Here is a 25,108-nt window from a genome sequence, read left to right on the forward strand (position 1 = left end):
GGCGGCATCTCGGAAGGTGACTAGGACCAGCCGTGCAGGCCCGGAAGTGGAATAGTCCCGGAGGCGGATGACATCGAGGACTGAAGAGCCGGACTTGCTGAGTTCAGTGAGAATGTAGGATTCCTCAATCATAATGTCCACGTTGGAGATAAGACTACTGAGCATGGTGAGGGGGGGGGAGGCGACTGCCACTTAGGCGTCTGCCGATTAATTGTTCTTGGGCCGACAGTTGCAACAGAGAAGAGGGCAACCCAGCCGAAAAAATCGTGCGTGTGCGACGTACGAGAGAGGATACTGTTGAGGCTTTTTTTTTTCCCCCAATGTTTGCATTCCCCACTCTGAAGGGGTGGGGCGGGCCACCTAGAGAGTTACACCCTCTCTCTGGCCAAGAGATGTGGGCGGGTCGGGTAGAGGTGATGGAAGAAGGAGGTGGGTAATTCAAAGTAAGGAATGAGGAGGTGTGTGCGTGGATATTATTATTTAAGGGGATGGGTGCAAGAATTGAAAATTCAGAGGAGAGGACGAGAGAGAGGATGGGTGTTGAAAAGGTGAAGTGCAAAATTGTGGTAGAAGGATGAGAAGTTTAGAAGGGATGTAAGCAGTAGGCGAATAATGTCTGATGAGGGCGGAGGTGGAGAAAAGTAATTGGGCGGGGGTGGATGAAACCGCATATTGGGAGGAAGTGGAGGAGGAGGGGCAGGCCAGGGACGCCAACGTGGTGATGTAGGTCGAGTCAAAGGTTGGGGAGGTGAGCAGGAAGGTTCTACTCGATGGTGGCGACCGTGGAGATGGATTCCATGAGCGATGAGGCGTTGAGTGGCTGCAGACGTCAGAAGTTGGAGGCGCACGAGATATGTGGGTCTGTCAGCGTTTTGGATCCTGAACGCTCTCCGCACGGGGATCCCTGCCAGGTGAAGTTCGTGGGGGATGACCTCGGTTGGGAGATTTGGATCCACGCCTCAAACAACACAGCTGTAGATGGTAGGCTGGTCTGTCGGCGGTGGTAATGGAGGCGGTGAGCACGCTGTATCTCGAACGGTGGCAGTTTCCTCAGCAGGCTGCTGGTTTGTTGCATGTTGTTGAGTAAGGGAGGGTGGTATAGGGAAAGGAAACATCATAAGTGGGGAGGAATGGGACATAACGGTAGTAGTTCGAGTAATAGTAGAGGAAGCATGGACAGAAGTGTTGGTGGTAGTTGTGATGGTAGAAGTGGTGGTGGTGACAGGGGTTTCGTAGGAAGAGAGCGATGTCAGAGGAGGCTGGAGTGCTTGGGGTAGTATGGGTGCGGCGAGGGGCTCAAAAGCGTCGTCAAAATATGATGAGCAACGTTCCACACGACACGTGGAGAGGTCGAAGTACACACCGTCTTGGAGCAGTTCTTGTACGGCGTCTTCTGTTGGAACTTGAACGAGGATCCGACGAGTGGGAAGACAATTGTCCTGTACCCGAGATACGTTGGTGATTGGGTAGTTGTTCTTGCGGAAGTAGTCGAGAAGTTCTTCATCCGAGTAGGTGAGCTTGATATCGTGAAGGATGCAGTTGGGCATGTTGGAGATCGAAAGGCCGACTTCCTACTTGGCGTCAGCCGATATGCTTTTTTGTCACGGCTGGGTGCGTAAGTAAAGATGCGTCACCCGGCCGAAAAAAGAAGTGGTGTTGGGTACGGAGTAATCCACCTTAGCGACGTATGGTGCGATTAGTGAACATTGCGAGATGTTCTGGTGCTGCTGTTGAGGCTGCTGCGTAGGCTACTTGGAGCCACCAGCAGTGCCAATGCACTATGAGAGACTTCATTTCATTACCAAAAATTGATGCCTGCTTGGCCAAAAGATGATATAAATGTTGATTCCCATAAGGAACCTGAAATATTTGTCCTGAATGAGTAAATTTATAATACCAATATAAATGGTCCGTTATTGGACATTATAAATTTTCCAGCTAACTCATTCCTAGTTGCCAGCATTTTGCCCCCGTGTGTTAAGTTCTTGCCCATATTTGCCATACACCGGTGGATATACGGGAATTTTAAAATACATGTATTTCCACTAAAAAGGGCCCGGCACTTTACAGTAGTAAAGTGGATAGGGAGCTCTGGCCTCTTCCAGCTGATGGTGTGTGGCCAACCAGATCGGCTCCTGGCTCCAAGAGGGTTAATGTACACACCTTGAAGTGTTTAGGAAACAGTTGGTAATCATATGGGTAAGTAAGGTAAGTGACTAAAAAGAGAGAACATAGTCATGCACGGCACACTCTGTAAGTTTTGGCTGATTGGGAACTGTATACCTCTGCCTCCCGTTTCCACATCAAGCAAATGCTGGGAATGTACCTTAATTAAAACCACAGCCACTACTTTCCCATCCTTGTCATCAAAAACCTTTGATGTTTTAGTGTGATATTAAACCACTAGCCAAATCAATAAATCCACTGATCATAAAACAGATTATTTCCCTTTTTTTGTGTGTGTGTGTCCACTTCTGATGAAAATAAATTTGAAACTCTGATCCTCATATGACATGTTTTAAGATCAACTTACTGTAGCCTTGAAAGCTTGATCTAGGTCAGCTATAAGGTCCTGTGCTTCTTCCAGTCCTACAGATAAACGAATCAGGTTATCTGTGATACCAAGGCGGATGCGGTCTTCAATTGGCATTGGAGCATGTGACATCTGGGAACTAGACAAGACAAAATATTTATGTACACTGATCCAAGAACTACAAGAAAAATCTGTAACCTACAATCTGTGTCAAACGGGAAACATTCTAACGTCATGAGGCTATTCAGAATTGTCCAAGAGGAGCTATGTTCTTGCATTATCCCACCTGCTCAATGTGTTGAATTCCATGGAAAATTTCATTGCATTAAATGGCAGGTGGGTTGGTGGTTGAAGTGTGTTAACTCCAGATATACCTGAAATTGAGTTGCCAAGTACCTTGTGGAAGAATGCGAGATGCACGCATGTGTATAGTGTGCTAACTCCAGTCTCAGATAGAATTGAAGATATTATGATGTGTTTTCTGTGTTGAATCGCTAACATCATGGTTGTGGATGTGTAAAGAGCATTATTTCCCTCTCTATAGGAGGTAATGTACTTTTCAAAATGAGCATAAGAAATACACTAGTGCAAACTGCATTAACTCCTTAGACAATAAATATAGCATTATTAATAAAACTGGTATTGATAAACATGACAACACTCATAGTACTCGACAATGTGAAATGTTATTCCCACCACTTTGACACATTCCGATCATTAATTTCATTATTACCATTCTTTTTCTATCTGCGGAGAGACGTTATTACTTCTCTAAGCATAATGTATTCAAGATGAAAAAAGATGGTGCATTTATCACTCGAAGAAGTACAGAATACTGAATATACCATTAGAGATCTAGGTAAGTTAAAATGCATTTCATTGTTCTCACTTATTCTTTTTAATAATTTTCTAGGATTATTCCCCTACATTTTTACAAGTTCTAATCATCTGGCCTTAATACTTGCCTTGACTCTTCCATTATATGAATGAATCAATCACACAACTCATATATTTGCTCATATAGTACCTCAAGGTACCCCTCGCGTCCTTATACCATTAGTGAAACAATTAGCGATATTATTCATCCAGGGAACCTAGCTCTCCGTTTAGCAGCCAATATAATTGTTGGCCATCTCCTTCTAACCCTACTTGGAAATACTGGCCCTTCCTTGGTCCTCTCAACACTTTCAACTTTTTGCTCAGATACTTTTAATAACAATAGAATCAGCAGTGGCAATATTTCAATCATATGTTTTTGCTATTCTAGCCACACTGTATATTCTAGAGAATTAAACTATGGTAACACATTCAAATCTCCCTTAAAACTTAATTAACCTTGGAGTTTGATCCTTAACAGATGCAATCAAAGCAATAACAACAACAACTATAGTGTAACAGGAAAGCCTGTACGTTAGCTTTGTCGGAGAGCATGGGTTGATGCACGGGTGTGTACGGTCCATGCTAGGAACCACAGACAGAAGGGTAATTGCATAAGTTCTTGTGAAATTTAGGTCTTTTGTTTATTCAAGTTAGACAAGAAAAATATCACCTTTTACAGGTGTGAAGGATGGATTTGAGAAAGTCCAAACAATGAATGGAAGTGACGCTGTCTCTCGGGATCAGCATCAGTGATATCCCATGTTGCCAGACTCCTTCCCCCTCACCGTGGATCTCCTCTCAGTGTCATGGCACCTCGTTATACCACGGCAGTTGACAGGTCTTGAAGGTTCGATGAGGATCGGGATTGAACTCGAGAGTCTGACGCCTGATGATTGATTACGTTCAAAGTGGGATTATTGATTTAGTATTTAATTCCACTTTGGTCCCATGAAGGGAGTAAAGAAGTGTATAGGCATCACACAGAATGTCAGTGAGATCTGGTACGACACTTCTTTACTGCACTGCACATTTTGTGAATTAGTACCTTCACTGAATATTACTACTCAACACTTGTGTACTGGTGTATTCAACACAATTTGTAGAATTTATAAGTTCCAGAGTTCATAACAAAAGAAGAAGATTAACACAGTTCAACATAAATGAAATGATTGTCGTTCGATGCACTTGTCGAAGTAACTCAAATTTATAGAATATCGCAGTTCATAATGAAAGAAGATTAACACAATTCAACACAAATGAAATGTTTGTTGTTCGATGCCCTGTCCTAGTGCACCAAACCTACTTAGCAAACACAGTTCAAAAACCTCGAGTTTATTCTATCACTAAGGCACAGTCTCATGAAGATAAATTCTATTATTAAAGAACAGTTTTTATGAAATAAATTCTGTCACTACAGCACAGTCTCATGAAAATACTGTCATTAAAGCACAGTTTTCACGAAATAAATTAAGTCATTAAGGCACAGTCTTATGAACCTAAAGATCATGATTATAATGTGATCAGCATAGTTCAAAGGAAAGAAATTAACACTGTCCAACAAATAAACAACACAGTCTTTAGAAATCATTGCGAAATACTGACATGATTCAAATGGTCTCGTTTGTAACTGAACTATCACTTCCCTGAATATGTACAATAAAATAAAGATAAACTATTATGTGGTGAGTCCACCCAGTTTATGCAAGTTAATAATAATTTATGATTATTCGCTTGGAGAATTTAGTCCCGTTCTCAAGTACGTTAATTACTCGAACTGTTCAAGTTTAAAACAAGTCTATCTGCTGTTGGTGACTCAAAATATTATATCACTTCCTATCTCACACAAAAATAGAGTTCAAAGTTTCCACCTTCGACACTTAGAAATTTGTACGTCCGCAGACGCGAACAATTGTACTTTCCATAAACACAACTACGGTCGACATTCTGTCGAACAGAGTAACGATCTCTGACCAATATCTTCCACAGCTGGCCCGCACACCGTGGCAGCTGGGAATACTCACAGATACTGATTTAAGCTAACTCAACCAGCTCCCTTTATACCCATAGTCCGGGCATCGTGGCTTCTGATTTGTCAATCTTCTATCTTCAATTTCTCTATTATTCCACCGCCGATTGTAATGAAATTTGGTATTCTACCCTCTGTTGTTATGGCCTACACATTGATATAATTGAAATTTTTGTACCAAATTTGGTTTTGGAAATCATGAGATGGAAGTAATCGAATGTTCGATGGCTACGTCATATGTCCTTGGCTGGCTTTCCATCAGTGAGCAGGTTGTGTGCATAGCTGCTACATCCATCACCTGCACGCACAGTAGTCTTTTCAAATCTCTCATATAGCCGTTGTTACGCGTTGCACTCATATGCACCAGGAATACTTTGATAATGAATGTAGCTGTGACATTTCCGTTTCATTTCCCCCTCCCCCTGCTCAGGAAAAAGAAAATTGGTACAATATTTTATTTTTGACAAGGTCATTTCAAAGTATTTCTTGAGGTTTGTGGCATTAAATATTCCCTCGACGTCGCCATTTATTCTTTCCACCTGGTAGGCACCGTTGTCTAGTGCAGTAGCAATCCTATGTGGTCCTATAAATATGGGGCAGAATTTTGCATATATTCTCTGCTCAGGATGAGATACTGCAGGTTTTCTTATGATGGCCATCGAGAGGCAGGGCCTCATTCATCTTGCCTTCGATTATCACCACCGGGGTATTGAATCCCTGATAATTCAAATTATCATTGTTAACCAGCTGTAGCTCTACAGACTTGACATTATAAAACTTTATTGAGCTGGCAGGATAATCAATGATTCCTCCATGTTGTATGAGAAAATCAGATCCTAGAATTACGTTGAACTTTATCTGGTTCAAGATTAGGAGCACATGTTGAAATTTGACACCACCAATCTTCAATTCAACAAATGCCTGGAATTTACATTTGATAGCCTTGTCTGGAACAATTCCTTTCACCTTAACCTGCGCAACAGGTATGGTCAAAATGTCAGTCTTCCCTTGTGCTACATCAATTAATTTGTTGGAAATTAAAGAAGCCTGTGAACCTGAATTAACTAATGAGCTTATAATAATGTTGACTAATCTGAAGCTAATGATGGGTAAACTATGTTGTGTTCTCGTGTGTGTTGAATCTTTGTATAATAAGTCAACGTCATCCAAATACCAGTGGTTTATGGCGGTGCTACAGATCACCTCTCCTTCATCCGGGTTTTCAGACAATCTCCTTATTGCTTCATCAGAGTTCTTTTTTTGGTACTCATGGTTTCCAGATTCATCTCATTCCTTTTGTTTCTTCTTTGAACCTGTTCCTGGTATTCCAAAGAAGATGCTCCAGGTAAACCTTCTCCTCTGTTCTTATTTTGTACGTATTCATGCGTATATCTTCAACATTTAGTTCTTCTCACTTTCTATTATTATTGGGCTGATCTGCCGGTTGTCTCCATGATGGTCCTTGTTGAAATGGAGTTCTCTCCTCATAGGGACATTTCCTACATCTTCTAAACTGGTGTGGTACATCTCCACGGTACTCCCTCTCTTCTTGAGGTTCAGGGTTCGGTCAAGCTTGAGTCTTAACTTCGACAGGGTTCGTCACGACTTCTTTAGTCTTACTAGACTTTGTTAAGCTTTGAGTGCAAGCTGTATCAAGTTTCCTTAAGACACCATCAAGCTGTTCTTTTGTATGTTCGCTGCTACTAGGATTTCCTGAATATTTGCTGGAAATTGAAGCATTCTGACTTGAATGAGTTGGAAAAGAGGGTCGAAGAACTGCATCTTCATGACCTGGAATATTAGAAAATCTGAATATCGCGAGGAATTGATGGCAGTATTGTATTTTCAGGAATACAACTGAAGTTTAATTAAATGCTGAGTTTCAGCATTCTAGAATCGTTTGAGTAGGTCTCCCTTGAATTCTTGGTAAGTCCTAATACTAAATTTAAAAGCAGTATACTACATTAACACCCTTCCTTCTAATAATCTGAACGCCATGCGCAAGTGACAATCTGGTTTGACATGGTTTTCCTGAAATTATTCCTCGAGATGGAAGAGAAATCCTTTAGCTGTGTATTTCCTCTTTCCCTGAAGATTTGATCGGTTTTTCTTCAGTCATCTTTAAAGCTGTAGAAATGTTGAGGGTTTCTCCACTAACAGTTTAGAAACTGGATGATATGAAATCTTGTTCTAATTGAGAGACCTTGTTTTTAAGAGATTCAATATTTCCCTGGAGTTCAAGTTTCATGGTTTTAGCTTGTCCTTGTATGGAATTCTCAACTTCCTTTACTTCCTTCTCCAAATCTGCCTTAACTACTGATACATAGCGACCTTTGTGAGTAATCTGAGTGTGAACATAATCTAATTGTGTTTTGAAACATTTATCAGCCTCTTCTTGCTGAGTTTTTAACAAATTAATCTCATTTCCTATTTTGTTGAAGTTATTTTTGACAGATTCATGGAGGTTGTCTGTATAGAAGCAATCTTAGATTATGCAAGTGACAACGGTCCATGGGACTCCTTAAAATCTCCTTTTAGATTTTCTACTTCTTTGATAACATCCTGGGAAGTAGGGAAAGCAATTTTCAAGTCCTCAGCTACTTGTGATTTGATTTCCTTTTCGTGGCTTCTAAGTCACGTATCAATCTTTCACTAATTTCTGTGAACTTAGAATCCATCTTTTTAATAGATGCATCAAACCGGTTTTCAATTTCGGCACCTGCATTATTGAGTCTACGTTCTAAATTACAGTTAACTTCTGCCAATTTTTTATCAACAGATTCCGTTAATTGTGTAATACTAAGATTGGTTGCTTCATTAGCTTCCCTAAGCTGAGTTATACTTGCATTCATTGTGGTAATACTAGCATTAATGGCCTCACTTGATTCAGCAATATGAGTTTTTAAATTAATGCTAAGTTGATTCATGCCAATATTAGTTGCTTTAATATGACTTTCTAAGTTAGCATTTGATTCAGCAATCCTGTCATTTAGACTGACTTTTAAAGCCTCAGTAGCAGCTAATATATTATCCATGTTGATTTTGTTATGTTCATAAAAAGCAGAAAATCCAGTCATTCAATTAAGTTTCAAGATCACCATTATTGTCCAGTGGTGAAGTTCAATGTTCAAAATTTACCAGCACAAAAAAATATGAAACACTTGTATGACCAACAATTATTTACACTGTGCGTAATCAAAGTTTGAATACTGTTCTTGCTCTTAGTCTACGATTGTGCCTTTAAAAGTTTAAGTGCCTGTTTATATGAAAATAATTTACTAGTTCACTTGCACAAAAAAAGAAATCACTTGTGCCATTAGATTCTACAGTAAAGTTAATCACTGTTCTGTGCTACTTTAATTGGAAACAAGTCCTAATTTTACAAAAGTCAATGTGAACTGTCCTTAGAATGGAGTAAATCAATCTTAAATGTCTGTAAGTTAAATTTTTAAAGTCTTTTTCTAGAGAATGGAACTCATATGTAAAGGTATCAATTGTATCACAGTTTTCCTAGTTAATCAAGGTCCTGGTCAATCGATCCCCACGCCTTTGGGGGCCACTTTAATATACTCTCTCTCTGTAACAGGAACGCCTGTACTTTATCTTTGCCGAAGAGCATGGGTTGATGCCAGGGCGTGTACGGTCCGTGCTATAGGTCTTTTCTGCTCTGATGGCAGGCGGCCTACATACTGTCAGGGGGAAGTGGGATGCGGGCAATATGTCACTGCCCAATTAGGCAAAAGACTACCTGGCAGTGGTGCTGAGAACTACTCAGTCGCCCAGGGAGGTAGCCATGCTCACTTCGCTCTACAAACTGCTTTGTTGCTGAGTAGTCTTACAGGGTGCGTGTGGGTGTTACAAAGAGCTTGTTTGACGAGTTTATTTTTGTAGGATAATTCTTGTTTTATGAGTAATTCTTGCCGCATCCTTTACTGCATTCTTCGATTAGCGTGTTCGTGGCATGTGATGTGACGTTGGTTTGTTTCTATTTGCACTGCTCTATGCTGTTGTTATTGTTGCTGTACGTAATGACTGCACTACATATTTTACAATGGTGAAGAGGAAGGAGATAAGGAGCCAGGGTAGAAAAATGATCAGCAATGTTTATGAATATTTTCAAAAGGAAGCAGAAAATAATGGACCTTTAGTGAGTGTGTATAAAGTGCAGCAGAGAGTGTCAGAAGATTCTCAAGTTAGTACGCGAACTGTTCAGCGTATAGTAAAGGAAGGTAAAGACAGTACCCAGTCATCTGGTTTCATCTCATTTCAATCACCGCGCAAACAAATCAAAAGGAACTGTATAACAAAGGCAGTCAACGGATTCCATAAAGATGTAATAAGAAGAACTCTCCTCAGTTATTACATAAAGGGTGGATACCCGACACTGAACAAATGTGATGTGTAACTCTGTGCTTTTGTATAAATTATTTTTCAGTCTGTTGAAAAGGAGGATGATCAGGCCAGGTGCGGCTTCGTGGTGTGGTGAGGGGTGTCTTGATTGTGGAGGGGAACGAGAGGGTTCGACGTTATGGAGACAACCGTAGATAGGGGCACCGGTGGCGATGAGATGGTCGATGGCTGTTGCGGTGGGAAGCTGTTGGCACACTAAGTATGTTGGACCCGTGGAGTTGAAGATCCGAAATGCCCTCCGGACTGGTGTGGCGTGAAGGCGTAGCTGGCGTTGGACTTCTGTTACGGAGATGAGTGGGTCGACACAGCGGACGACGCAACTGAAGACTGCATTGGTATCTGATGTTGATGGCGGTGATGCTGGTTGACGGCAGCCAATGATGCTGATGCAGCTGGAGTTGACGGTGTTGTAGATGGTGGCTGTGCAGATGAAGAGACAGGTGGTGAACTGCGGCGCAAAAAGTGAGGAGGTGGTACACTGATCTGAGAAAAAGTTTGTGGCACGGAGAAAGATGAGGACATAAGTGGTGCAGGATGAGAAGACGTAATAGTCGTCAGAGGGTGGGAGGAAAAGGTAAGGGCAGAAGACGTTGATGTGGTAGTGGTGGTGGTCGTCATTGTTGAGCGTAATAGGGAGGCTGACATCCAACTAGGAGTCGGTCATTATGCTGATTCAGGTCAGCGGGAGCTGTTATTATAGATGTGAAGAAGCCACCTGGCTGATCAAAAGACACTGGAGGTACTGTTACGAAGATACATCCATGTACAATGAGATTTTGAGAGTTGCTGAGCAGGTGAACTTATCAGAAGCCCATTATAAGAGGCACAGTCTGATAACTGCATACGGGAGATAAATCTCCACAATGGAATTATTGCCCGCCTAGCAATTCTGAATGGAAATTCTAAGTTCCCATGGAGGGAATTAGATATTTTTCAACCAATAGAGCATGTCAAAAAACAGATCAGATGTAAGGCTTTTCAGGCGTTTGCTCTATCAACCAGCGTTTCGTCTTAGGTCTGACACTAGACTCATCAGAGTGGGATGTGTCAGACCCTACCCACTGGCGCTGGGGTATATGCAGGTGAACGCAACGCAAAGTAAGTTAGTTCATTCCCTCTCCTCACACGAGGAGGGGCGGGCCATCAGCTCAACTAGGAGCTCTTAGGCCGTATATAAAGGAAAACAACCAGAGAAGAAAATTAAAGTGTGGAGGGTATGTGTCGTACATACCAGAGAAGGAAGAAAGATATGAAATCGAGATAAGGACACCGTGACAACTAGACGGGACCCAGGGATGACTCGCAAAGCACCCCACGCAAGCAAACCCCCACAAACACCTTGGGAAGAGGGACGAGAAATTTATTTACATAGCTACATATCTCGGGCGCGCAAATCGGAAAAAGACATATTGTTACATAGAGTTACAGAAGTAGATACATATATTGAGCTGGTACAATGGGGGAGTTCAGTGTGAAGTTAGCGTAAAGGGTTGGGTTGGGTTGGGTTGGGTTGGGTTGGGTTGGGTTGGGTTGGGTTGGGTTGGGTTGGGTTGGGTTGGGTTGGGTTGGGTTGGGTTCTGTTGGGAAATAAGGTAATAGAGGGTTGTGGTAATGTTGGTAATGGAGGTGGTGAGAAGGCGAAGTAGATCCAATATCGGGAGGGGCGGTAGAAAGAAGGACGGCTGTGGGGCAGGTAGATAGATGGCTTGTGATGGTGGGGGGTGGCGGGGCGGGTGGTGGGCTATGAGAAGGGGTAAAAGGAGGGGAGCGGTCGGTACGGGGTGGTGAGCGAGAGTGCTCCACTCGGTAGGTTCGCCTGCGGAAATGGACGCTGGTGGTGATGAGATGGTCTACATCGGCAGCAGATGAGCGTTGTAGGCGAATCATGAACGTTGGGCCGTTGGAGTTGAAGATACGGTACGCCCGACTGGCTGGGATGCCTGCCATTTGCAGTTCATGCAGTATGTTCCTGATTCATCTATGTCTTCTTTGTTACTTCTCATGCACACATGGAGTGATAGAACATCTTAATTAGAGCTTAATGTTGTCTTCAACTCTCACTTGGAGCACTCTCCTAGCATACAGCGAGCCACCTAGTAATGAATGAGTGTGCCACTGCAGCTCCAATGGTAATGCATTCTTAAATTCAGACGCTTATTATTGTAGAAGTCTTCCTCTTGAACAGTCAAGATTTTCTTCTGAAGACGCGGAGCAAAGTTCTCTGCAAAACGTAAAGAGTTTCACTTTGTTTTCTTGACATGTCATATCATGACTACAAGTATGGAACGTGAAAGCATCAATGTTTACATTAAACAGTAAGTATAAATTATGCTGTTGCTGTGCTAAACTGAACTATATAAAAATGAACAAATGAACAATACAATGAATATATGAGGTGTAACAGTAAGGTGTGGCCAAACTTTCAGGACACATTCCTCACATATAGGGTTGGGAAATGCTTTATTTCCATGTTAGAACTCATTTTCTACAACTTTTCATAGTATATTAATAATGGGAAAAACACAGGAACAGAATGTACCACCATACCACATGAAACTCTTTCTTTTATGAAATATTCAAAATTCCTTTCATTAGCATTGATTCATGCATCAACCTGCTGTCGCAACAGAGGGCATTTTGAACATTTCATGCAAGAAAGAATTTTATGTGGTATATTGGTACATTCCATTGCTGTGTGTTTCCCATGATTAATGTACAAAATCGATGATATGGTAAACAATTGTGAGGATCAGACCATTGATTGAATCTGCTAGGAAATTCAGGAAGAAGAAGATGATGATTATTATTATTATTCTCCAATACAGTCTTGCAATGCGGCAAGCGTCTATATCGAACAACTGAGGAGGTTTGTGAAGGTGCGGTGGCTTGTGTGCATGTGGGATATGGAGAGGTTTACACAACAAGAAAGCAGTAAAAACCTCAATCAACCAACCCCAGAAAAAAAAAATTTCCAAGTAGGAGCCTACACTTCTGTGTTTGGAATACAGTATGTTACAGTTTTTACATAATGTACAGTTATTATCCAGCCTTTTAATATTCTTAGTATTTCTTCTTCTCTTATGAAGTTTTTATATACTATGTTTTATTTCTCTTATCAAATATTTTTATAATATAGTATGTTCAGTTATCTTATTTTATCTCTAAAATTACATGTCATGGTAATCAAATTTAAGTATTGTGGCTCTTGTTTTGGCAGCCCTTAACTTTTATAAATATACTAGATGAAGATAACCTGCTATAATACAGAAGGCATGCAAAGAGCACACTTTTTCTGTTTCTTCTTTCTTTCGGGCTACATAAATATCTTACATTCTACATCATTTCATAAAAATACATTCTTATATGCTACGTTTGATGTCTTGTTTTCTTGCACATGCACAAACTGATTTTCTGCTTGTCCGTCATGCGAGAAAGCAGCGTAGAGCTGATTGTGTGTGAAACAGAAATCCTTCAAATTAACTCCACAATAGTGGAACGTTTAACCCTGAGCATTATCGATAGTCATAATATAAGCTAATCTCACTAGAAATTGTAATCGTTTGAAACAATGACAATTGAGATCATTGGAATTCTTGGTATGAAAACTGATTTTCCTCTCTCTCTGCTGGTTGCAATTACTCCCTCAATGATATCTGTTTTAGTAAGTATCTGCTTTATATTCAAGAATTACAGAAAATACTCACAGATGTACTCAAGCAGCAAGCTACTGTATTATGATTCTGAAATCACCGTACTCCTCTAAGATGATTAAAAGATGGTATAGAAAATCAAGGAGTACACATCACAGCCTTCTAGATTACATTCCCACTCCGATCCTTCCAGTACATTCTCACTCAATTTAAAACATTCAATGACAAATTAGCCACTTTCAAACCCCACATCTCCCACATCACCACAGCTACAGGCACGCAACCTCTATAGTGTACGAAGGGAGAATCGAGGCTATTACCACACACAAACACGCTTGGTCAGCGGTGGTATTTGTGGCTGTGGGATGAAATATATGGACACACACACATCTTTTTATATGTATAGTAGGCCACTTTCACCCCCCACATCTTCCAAACCACCACATTTACAGGCACACAACCACTATAGTGTATGATGGGAGAATCAAGGCTAATACCATACACTAACACCTGTGGTCTGCAGTGGGTAGTTGTGGCTGCAAGTTGAAATATACGGACACACACACACACACACACGTCTCTTTACATGTATGGTATAGTCGGCCACTTTCAACCCCCACATCTCCTACGCCAACACAGCTACAGATGCGCAATCCCTATAGTGTGTGATGGGAATCTTGAGACTACTACCACACACAAACACCAGTGGTCTGCGATGGGTAGTTGTGGCTGCAAGGTGAAATATATGAACACACACGTATATTTTTTTATATAGTCAGCTACTGTCAACACCCCACATCTCCATCACCAACACAGCTACCGACACGCAACCACCATAGTTCACAACGGGAGACTCGAGTTTACTACCACACAGAAGCATCAGTGGTCTGCAGTGGGTAGTTGTGGCTGCAATGTGAAATATACGAACACACACGTCTATTTATATGTATGGTATAGTTAGCCACCTTCAAGCCCCACATCTCCCACACCACCACAGTTACAGACACGCAACCACTATAGTGTAAGATGGGAAAATCAAGGCTATTACCACACACAAACACCCGTGCTCAATGGTGGTACTTGTGGCTGTGGGATAAATATATGGACACACACATCTATTTATGTATATAGTCGGCCACTTTCACCCCCCTCCCCCCCGCCACATCATCACACCTACTGAAACACAATTGCTATAGTGCACGATGGGAGACTTGAAGCTACTACCGCACACAAAAACCAGTGGTCTGCAATGGATAGTTGTGGCTGCAAGGTGAAATATATGAATACACATGTCCATTTTTATATATAATCGGCCACTTTCAACCCTCATATCTCCCACACCACCAAAGATACATACACACAGTCACTATAGTGCATGATGGGAGACTCGAGGCTACTACCACACAGAAACACCAGTGGTCTGCGATGGGTATTTGTGACTCCAAGGTGAAATATACAAACACACAACTCCCACACTATCACAGCTACCAACACACAACCAATAGTGCATGATGGGAGACTTGGGGCTTTTCTTTAATGATATTTGTTGGTGGCATCGACCTCTGTAGATCTTTTGCCACTATTTTCACCATATGATAGGAACCTGTGTGTAAGTTGAATTGCAGAAGTGTAGATGTTGAATGTGAGGAAAGGAATGTTAAGGACGACACAAATACCCAGTCCCCAGGCCAGGGATATCAATAATTTACAAGTAAAAACCTCTGATCCGGCCGGGAACCGAACCCGGGGCCGCTGGATGACAGGCGGACGTGTTGCCCCCTACAACTCGGGGACGGACAGACTTGAAGCTAGTACCACACATAAAAACCAGTGGACAGTGATGGATAGTTGTGGCTTCAAGGTGAAATATGTGAACACTCACGTCTATTTTTATATATAGCCAGCCACTTTCAACCCCCATATGTCACGCATCATGACAGCTACCGACATGTAACAACTATAGTGTGCAATGGGAAACTCGAGGCTACTACCACACACACAAACACCACCAGTGGTCTGCCGTGGGTATTTGTAGTTCGAAGGTGAAATATACAAACATACACGTCTGTTTTTATATATAGTCGGCCACTTTCAACCCCCCACATATCCCACACCACCACAACTATCAACCCGCAATCACCGTAGTGCACGATGCAAGACTTGATGCTATTACCACACACAATCACCAGTGGTCTGAGATGGGTAGTTGTGGCTGCAAGGTGAAATATACAAACACACATGTCTATTTTGATATATAGCCGGCCACTTTCAATCCCCGTATTTCCCACAACACCACTGCTACATACACACAACCACTATAGTGCATGATGGAATACTCGAGGCTACAACTACACACAAACACCAGTGGTCTACGATGGGTATTTGTGGCTCCAAGGTGAAATTTATGGGCACACGTGTCTATTTTTATATTTATTCGGCCACTTCTAACCCCCACATCTACAGTACCACACCACTACTTGTACCAACTATAGTGCACGATGGGAGACTTGAGGCTACTACCGCACACAAACACCAGTAGTCTGCAATGGATAGTTGTGGCTGGAAGGTTAAATATACAAACACACACATCTATTTTTATATTTAGTCAGCCACTTTCAACCCCCATGGTCTACCACACTACCACAGTTACCGACATGCAACCACCATAGTGCAAGATGGGACACTTGAGGCTACTATCACACACAAACATCAGTGGTCTGTGGTGGGTAGTTTTGGCTGCAAGGTGAAATATATGGACACACACATTTATTTTTATGTAGATATAGGTATATACTGTACAAGCCTATTTTGGTATCATTCACAAACAAGAAAATCTGCTTGCTTTGTTTTTCTCATGTATTTCAGTGTATAAGGTTTCATGTATTGCCCCTTTTAAAAAGTTTCCTGCTTAAGAAGATTTTTGAGTGGTTCTTGGAAAATTTCTTAACAGAGTTTTACTGTAATTGGTGAAGTGCTACTTCACCCACTACCCCTCAGTAGCCGCCCCTGAGATAGAGACATAGTGAGAGATAATATACAGGAAATGAAATAAAATTGAGACAGCATTGAAGAAACACAAAAGTACAGAAGTTGGTAGAGGAGCTTCATTCGCCAAACCACTGAACGAATGGTAGAAAGTGGATAGATGCCTGAAAATGAATTGTTAATAAGCATACTGAATACGTTACCTAATGAAGTTGAAACATGACTGCTCACTTTGAAATAGAAAGATTTACAGACAATCAAATACAAGTACTTAGGAATTATTTGATTTTTTGACACCTCCTCCTAAACCACTGCAGCAATTTCAATCAAACTTGGTACACATATGACTTACTATCTGGAGAAGAACACTTTAGGGGTAAGATACCCCTAGCACACATCCCCCCCCCAACCTAGGTGAAGGAGGGAGGGGGTGCCATATAAAAGTAATCAAAAACAGTATTGAATCCATAGTTTACACTCCAGATGTTGCTCAGCCCCCACCAGCATGGGGGTTGAAAAGGGGTGAAAGAGAAAATGACCAAGATTATGGACATACAGTATATGTGTATGTTCCAAACTTGGTACATATATGAATTACTATCTGGAAAAAAAAAAGTGTTGGTGGGGAGGGGGGCAGAGAGAGACACTCCTAAAACCCTTAGGGGAAGGGCTGGTATGCAAAATAATCTGTCTAATCCATAGTTTTCTGGGTTGATGAAATGAATAGTGACACTCTGGCTGCCACTTAAGCCCAAGTTCAATTCCTGTCAATGTGGTGGTTTAGAAGAGATGAAAAAGAATGTCCAAAATAGCCAGGATTATGGATGTAGGTATGTTCCAGCATAGCTCTCGACCAAACTTGGTACAGATATGACTTACTATCTGGAAAAAAGTACTGTGGAGGCAAGACACTCCTACCATCCTTAGGGGAGGGGGTGAAATGTGAAAATGACCGATAAGTTATTATTATCAAATCCATAGTTTTCAGGGTTGCTGAGATGAATTGTGACACACAAGGTGTGAAAAAGTAAATGTCCGAAATGAGTGTTGAATCCAGTTTTGGGGTTGCTAGGCTGATTGGTGACAGTCCCAGCGACAACTGGAATCATGCACATCTATCTGTATGCAATGTGTAAATACATACAGTTACAGCTTACTTTTATTATTTATTTGAAAGGATCATCTACTTCCCAGACATATGGGCTGCCACATAGACAAAGTTTAACACAAAACTAAATACTCAAACTAAAAAGAAAAGAATTAAACACATAACAATAACTCTAAATCTGCAAAAGAGTTTGTAAAATATTGATCAACATCACAATAAAGAAGTCTACAAAAATTCACTTCAAACAGGTAAATCTTAAAATGAAAATGAAATATTAAAAAAATTATTAGAGCAGAGCCAGGTACTACAGCTAGTTATAAATAAAATCAGACTTACGACAGCATAGCAAGACTTTGAAAACCACCTAGGCTGGCACCCAGAGTGAACACCTTCAATGAACTAAGGAACTTCTGTGATTCTTCCAGGCCACCCTTGATATAAAAGGACAGCATTCCACTGTGTCCATAGCTCTGAGATTTTGCTAGTTGGTGTTGTGGGTGGGAAGGTAGTCCTAAGAGACAACATTATCAATGTCAGTGTTGCCATACCAACAGACATGGGAATCAAACAAGAAACAACAAAATTCCACATATGATTTTAGAAGGCTGTTTTCCACTTGCAATATATAGGTATACACTTACATGCTTGTTTGAATCCAAAATAAATATTAGAAAAATTAAGCTGTTTCATAGGAATACATACTGTACTGGTACAACAGACAGCAGTGAAGAAGTAGGTTATTTGCTTTTAAAGTTAAAAATTTCATGATTGTTTCGTATTGAATAGAGAAATATGTAATATTAAATAGAAGGAAGGATCCACCTTTTCAATACTCTTGTTATTAAGTTGAACCACATAGAAGTTACAACCTCTTCATTTGGGACTGATTTCAACACATTTGAAGTGTCATCATCAGCCAATTAGCAAAGCAGAGCAAAAATTAAATCATAAAGTTCTAAAAAACACATAACACAATGATTAAAGTCAAAAAGAGTACCGTAAAAAGAACAACACTATTTTGTGCCGAAACAATTCCAGGTCTTGCACAATCTTGTTGAGCTGCATTCACATATGAAGACATTGTATTAAAGGTCAATAATGAATTCTAGGACTTGTTCTAAGATGAAAACTTGAAGGATAACTCGTTATGAAATTGAACTTGTGATATGCATAGTTGTTGCTAGGCAAGGTCTTGTAGTTATTTGTTTTTTTTTGGCCGAAGAGTGGAAAGTGATATAATTGAAGTCTAAGGAATACAGTGTAGGTCTTAATTTCAACAATTCAAAGTGGATATATGAATATTAAAAAGAATTTGAATCATTAAAAAAGAATAAAACAAAATAAAAATATTTGAAAAATAGGAAGAAAATTTAAAAGAATTACAATGTGAGACTCATCTCGAACAGTGTCCCGGGGTGATTCATAAATGTATGGGAGACGATAAATAGAGAAAAGGGTTTAAAATCAATCAATCAATCAATACTGATCTGCATTTAGGGCAGTCGCCCAGGTGGCAGATTCCCTATCTGTTGCTTTCCTAGCATTTTCCGAAATGATTTCAAAGAAATTGGAAATTTATTGAACATCTCCCTTGGTAAGTTATTCCAATCCCTAACTCCCCTTCCTATAAATGAATATTTGCCCCAGTTTGTCCTCTTGAATTCCAACTTTATCTTCATATTGTGATCTTTCCTACTTTTATAGACGCCATTCAAACTTATTCGTCTACTAATGTCATTCCACGCCATCTCTCCGCTGACAGCTCGGAACATACCACTTAGTCGAGCAGCTCTTCTTCTTTCTCTCAATTCTTCCCAACCCAAACATTGCAACATTTTTGTAACGCTACTCTTTTGTCGGAAATCACCCAGAACAAATCGAGCTGCTTTTCTTTGGATTTTTTCCAGTTCTTGAATCAGGTAATCCTGGTGAGGGTCCCATACACTGGAACCATACTCTAGTTGGGGTCTTACCAGAGACTTATATGCACTCTCCTTTACATCCTTACTACAACCCCTAAACACCCTCATAACCATGTGCAGAGATCGGTACCCTTTATTTACAATCCCATTTATGTGATTACCCCAGTGAAGATCTTTCCTTATATTAACACCTAGATACTTACAATGATCCCCAAAAGGAACTTTCACCCCATCAACGCAGTAATTAAAACTGAGAGGACTTTTCCTATTTGTAAAACTCACAACCTGACTTTTAGCCCCGTTTATCAACATACCATTGCCTGCTGTCCATCTCACAATATTTTCGAGGTCACGTTGCAGTTGCTCACAATCTTGTAACTTATTTATCACTCTATAGAGAATAACATCATCCGCAAAAAGCCTTACCTCCGATTCCACTCCTTTACTCATATCATTTATATATATAAGAAAACATAAAGGTCCGATAACACTGCCCTGAGGAACTCCCCTCTCAACTATTACAGGGTCAGACAAAGCTTCACCTACTCTAACTCTCTGAGATCTATTTTCTAGAAATATAGCAACCCATTCAGTCACTCTTTTGTCTAGTCCAATTGCACTCATTTTTGCCAGTAGTCTCCCGTGATCCACCCTATCAAATGCTTTAGACATGTCAATCGCGATACAGTCCATTTGACCTCCAGAATCCAAGATATCTGCTATATCTTGCTGGAATCCTACAAGTTGAGCTTCAGTGGAATAACCTTTCCTAAAACCGAATTGCCTTCTATCGAACCAGTTATTAATTTCACAAACATGTCTAATATAATCAGAAAGAATGCCTTCCCAAAGCTTACATACAATGCATGTCAAACTTACTGGCCTGTAATTTTCAGCTTTATGTCTATCACCCTTTCCTTTATACACAGGGGCTACTATAGCAACTCTCCATTCATCTGGTATAGCTCCTTCGGCCAAACAATAATCAAATAAGTACTTCAGATATGGTACTATATCCCAACCCATTGTCTTTAGTATATCCCCAGAAATCTGATCAATTCCAGCCGCTTTTCTAGTTTTCAACTTTTGTATCTTATTGTAAATGTCATTGTTATCATACGTAAATTTTATTACTTCTTTGGCCTTAGTCTCTTCCTCTATCTCGACATTATCCTTGTAACCAACAATCTTTACATACTGCTGACTGAATACTTCTGCCTTTTGAAGATCCTCACATACACACTCCCCTTGTTCATTAATTATTCCTGGAATGTCCTTCTTGGAACCTGTTTCTGCCTTAAAATACCTGTACATACCCTTCCATTTTTCACTAAAATTTGTATGACTGCCAATTATGCTTGCCATCATGTTATCCTTAGCTGCCTTCTTTGCTAGATTCAATTTTCTAGTAAGTTCCTTCAATTTCTCCTTACTTCCACAGCCATTTCTAACTCTATTTCTTTCCAGTCTGCACCTCCTTCTTAGTCTCTTTATTTCTCTATTATAATAAGGTGGGTCTTTACCATTCCTTACCACCCTTAAAGGTACAAACCTGTTTTCGCATTCCTCAACAATTTCTTTAAACCTATCCCAGAGTCTGTTTACATTTTTATTTACAGTTTTCCACCGATCATAGTTACTTTTTAGAAACTGCCTCATACCTGCTTTATCAGCCATATGGTACTGCCTAACAGTCCTACTTTTAAGACCTTCCTTTCTATCACATTTATTTTTAACTACCACAAAAACAGCTTCATGATCACTAATACCATCTATTACTTCAGTTTCCCTATAGAGCTCATCGGGTTTTATCAGCACCACATCCAAAATATTTTTCCCTCTGGTTGGTTCCATCACTTTCTGAATCAGCTGTCCTTCCCATATTAACTTATTTGCCATTTGTTGGTCATGCTTCCTGTCGTTCGCATTTCCTTCCCAATTGACATCTGGCAAATTCAGATCTCCCGCTACAATCACATTTCTTTCCATGTCGTTTCCCACATAGCTGACTATCCTATCAAATAATTCCGAATCCGCATCAGTGCTACCCTTTCCCGATCTGTACACTCCAAATATATCAAGTTGCCTATTATCTTTAGAAATGAGCCTTACACCTAGAATTTCATGTGTCTCATCTTTAACTTTTTCGTAGCTTACAAATTCTTCTTTCACCAGAATGAAAACTCCCCCTCCCACCTTTCCTATCCTATCTCTACGATACACACTCCAGTGCCGTGAGAAAATTTCTGCATCCATTATATCATTTCTCAGCCATGATTCAACTCCTATTACAATATCTGGTAAATATATATCTATTAAATTACTTAATTCTATTCCTTTCTTTACAATACTTCTACAGTTCAACACTAACAATTTTATGTCATCCCTACTTGATTTCCAGTTCCCTGTTCCCTTATCACCGCTCCCTAGGCCATCCCGTTTCCCTGAATGTACCTCCCTATTACCCTTCCAAACAAATTTCCTAACTTATACGTACCACTGCGGTTTAAATGAAGGCCATCCGAGCGCAGATCCCTTTCTCCTACCCACCCATTAGGATCTAGAAATTTCACTCCCAGTTTCCCACATACCCACTCCATAGTCTCATTTAAATCCCCAATCACCCTCCAGTCAGTATCCCTCCTACACAGTATTCCACTAATAACAATCTCCGCTTTCTTAAACTTCACCCGTGCTGCATTTACCAGATCCCACACATCTCCAACTATGTTGGTACTTATATCAGCTTGCCTTACGTTGTTGGTACCAACGTGAAACACTACCACCTTCTCCTTCCCCTCCTCCCTCTCTTCTACTTTCCTCAACATCTGCCTCAACCTAATTCCTGGATAACATTCTACCCTGGTTCCCTTTCCTCCACACACTTTCCCCACGTGTCTAACGATGGAATCCCCCATGACCAGAGCCTCAACCCTACCCACCTCATTTGATCCCCTCCCCTCCTGGTCAGCCCTATCTTTCCTGATAGCTGCAGAAGCTACTTCCTCCTCCCTTTTCTCCTTCCCATGACCCCGTTCCACCTGTCTTTTCCTATCCTCTACTCTACATTTCCCTTTCCTACCTTTTCCCTTCCTCCTACTTCCACGCATCTCAGCAACAGTTCCCTGTCCCTCATCTTCCCTCTGTTGTTCTACCTGGAGTGACTCGTACCGATTTCGCACAGACACCTGTCCTGAATTCTGTTCCTGAATAGAGCCCTTGGCCTGCAATCTCCTTCCCCTTAGAACATTAGACCACCTGTCTTCTACAACTCCTCCCTTTCCTTCCCCTCCCTCTTGTACACCTACTGTAACCTGTACATTGTTTGAGGGAGTCCTATCTTCCTTCCCGTCTTCTGTGAGAATCCTAATTATCTCCCTCAAACTTTCCAACTCCTCCCTCATACCCCTCAATGCCTCACCACACCCACAATAAGTACACTCGCGCTCCTTAGCCATTCTTTACGGGGGGGAAATTTTAAATTAAAAAAATAAAATAACTTATTTGCAAAAAAATAAATGAACATAGGGATATATTGTCTGGGATAGTACACAACAATAAGGTAATTAATATACGACTACACTACAATACTACTTAGTGCTCTATTATTATTTTTTTAAATTTTTAATCTACAACCCCTAACAGGATAAAAGCTGCTGTTAATTACTGAATATCGAAAGTAATACACAAGAACTACACAATTCCAAACTGCAATTAAGCCTATCCTAATTTCAACAATATTTTAGTAAGAGTTTCTACGGATACCTCTACCACACCAGTACTACACAAATATTTTACAATAATAAAATAAGCACACTAAATTCTAATAGGATATTACTCGTATACTACTGTACAGTACACTACAGTAATTTTTAAACTACTTTCAGACTTATCCTAATTACGATACCGGTACCGTACCGTATGTCACTACTAAGCACAACAGAAATGAAATTTGCAAGAACTACTGTACTCAAAGATTACCAACGAAGCTAAATGCTTAGACAAATTATTATTAGTATTACGGTCTAATAGATATACATGAAAGATAACACACGAATATAGCACGCAAGATACGGCACTATCTAAATGTACTGTATCTATACTACAATGTATCTACACTACACTACACTGTGTTTGGTTAAATGCTTAAGTATCAAAAGGATTGCCGTACACGAAGAAAAACACGAATATAACTGGCAAGATACTATCTAATATATTATACCTTATCTTCACTACAATTCTACTGAAATATGGTTATGTGATTATTACAGCTGGTGGATTACTATTATTTTCCCTACTCCACGGGACGGAGAAAAACAAAAGTGTCCTTAATTAGGCCTACTGAAAAATACAAGGTTGTCTACAATTTCTCAAATATTTCTATCAAAACTACTACTACTACTACTACTACTCCTCCTCCAGGGACTTGAACTGCAATTACTGGGATATATGAACTTTATTATTATTAGCTAACCGCTCATAAATACTGAAAGATCGAGGGAGCGAAATATAAATTACGGATACTTTAACTACCTACCGGTACTCAGAAGTACAAATGAATGGAATACGAGGTCAGCTGATTTTTATTTATATTTACTTGACTACACTACACCCTTTGTTCACGACTGTAGCCAACAATGCAATATTTGAATATGAGGAGCGACAATAATCAATAACAATACAACGACTGTTAACTATTACCTGTAATCTCTTTAACTTCTTTTTAAATAGAAGTTTACAGGCGTATCGTGTTTTTTAATGTAGTAAATTATTACCTTCGCGATAGTTTGAACGGATATCTGTACGAAATACCGGAGAAGTTGCTGCAGAAGTTACGGTACTATTCCTTATGATAATCTGCCTTTGTAAGTATAACCAACGAACCTACCGATATTTACAAATATTTTTAAAGTTAATATTATTACCTAAAGTATTTCCTAAACCTAAATTTGAAACAAGGTACACCTAGCTAGCCTACTTAACCTAGAAAACGTAATTTACTGAAGACCAACTGAATTACTTGTTACAAAATTTAAATAAATATCACTACTCCCAATTTCTACCAACAAGCACTAAACACCACTATATAAACAGCACTAAATGAATCAGATATACACAAAATTAAGCTATTTCAATAGGTTTTCACTACTTTATCACTACAATAATGCAAGAGCTCTCTCAACAGCCAACCGTTCTCAAGCGCATCCAACAATGGCCAGCGCATCCAACAATGGCGGGGGGGAATAATGAGCGCTTATTAGATGGTAGGAGGGAAAAAAGGGGGGGGGGGGAATATCTAAGGAGGAACTTGGGGGCGTTTTGGAATGGGCAAATAGCATGAGAGGGTATTGTGTAAATTGTGAAAGATTGATTGCTTACTTCTTAACTTGAGGTTAGTTAAAATGGAGATGAGAAAATCAAAAAGGGCATTAGGCTTCTCAGAAATATCATTCAGGTTAAGGTTTGGATTGAAAAACTGGTCAAGGTGTATAAAACAGTTTTCAGTAATGTCTAAGAGAGGGCCTTTATTTAGAGTGCTAAGAATTTTGATATCCTGGTCTATTGTAGTGAAAATATGTGTTGTGTCATGCATAT

General features: G+C 40.2%; 1 protein-coding gene across 2 annotated transcripts in view; it reads right to left on the minus strand.

Annotated features, from left to right (window-relative positions):
- Window positions 1–25,108, minus strand: part of Cth (Cystathionine gamma-lyase) — a 664,174-nt gene that overhangs the window by 522,638 nt on the left and 116,428 nt on the right. Inside the window, exons 5-6 of one of the 2 annotated variants that reach the window (XM_068225275.1) lie at window positions 17,928–18,102; window positions 2,534–2,672 (exon numbers count right to left, since the gene is read on the minus strand). In XM_068225275.1, the coding sequence (XP_068081376.1) occupies window positions 2,534–2,672; window positions 17,928–18,102 (314 nt within the window). Of the gene's footprint in view, window positions 1–2,524; window positions 2,673–17,927; window positions 18,103–25,108 lie in introns of those variants that run through there. The other variant, XM_067136552.2, reaches the window with a different exon arrangement.

This window comes from Anabrus simplex, chromosome 1, assembly GCF_040414725.1.
Source record: "Anabrus simplex isolate iqAnaSimp1 chromosome 1, ASM4041472v1, whole genome shotgun sequence".
In the NCBI taxonomy this organism is placed as follows: domain Eukaryota; kingdom Metazoa; phylum Arthropoda; class Insecta; order Orthoptera; family Tettigoniidae; genus Anabrus; species Anabrus simplex.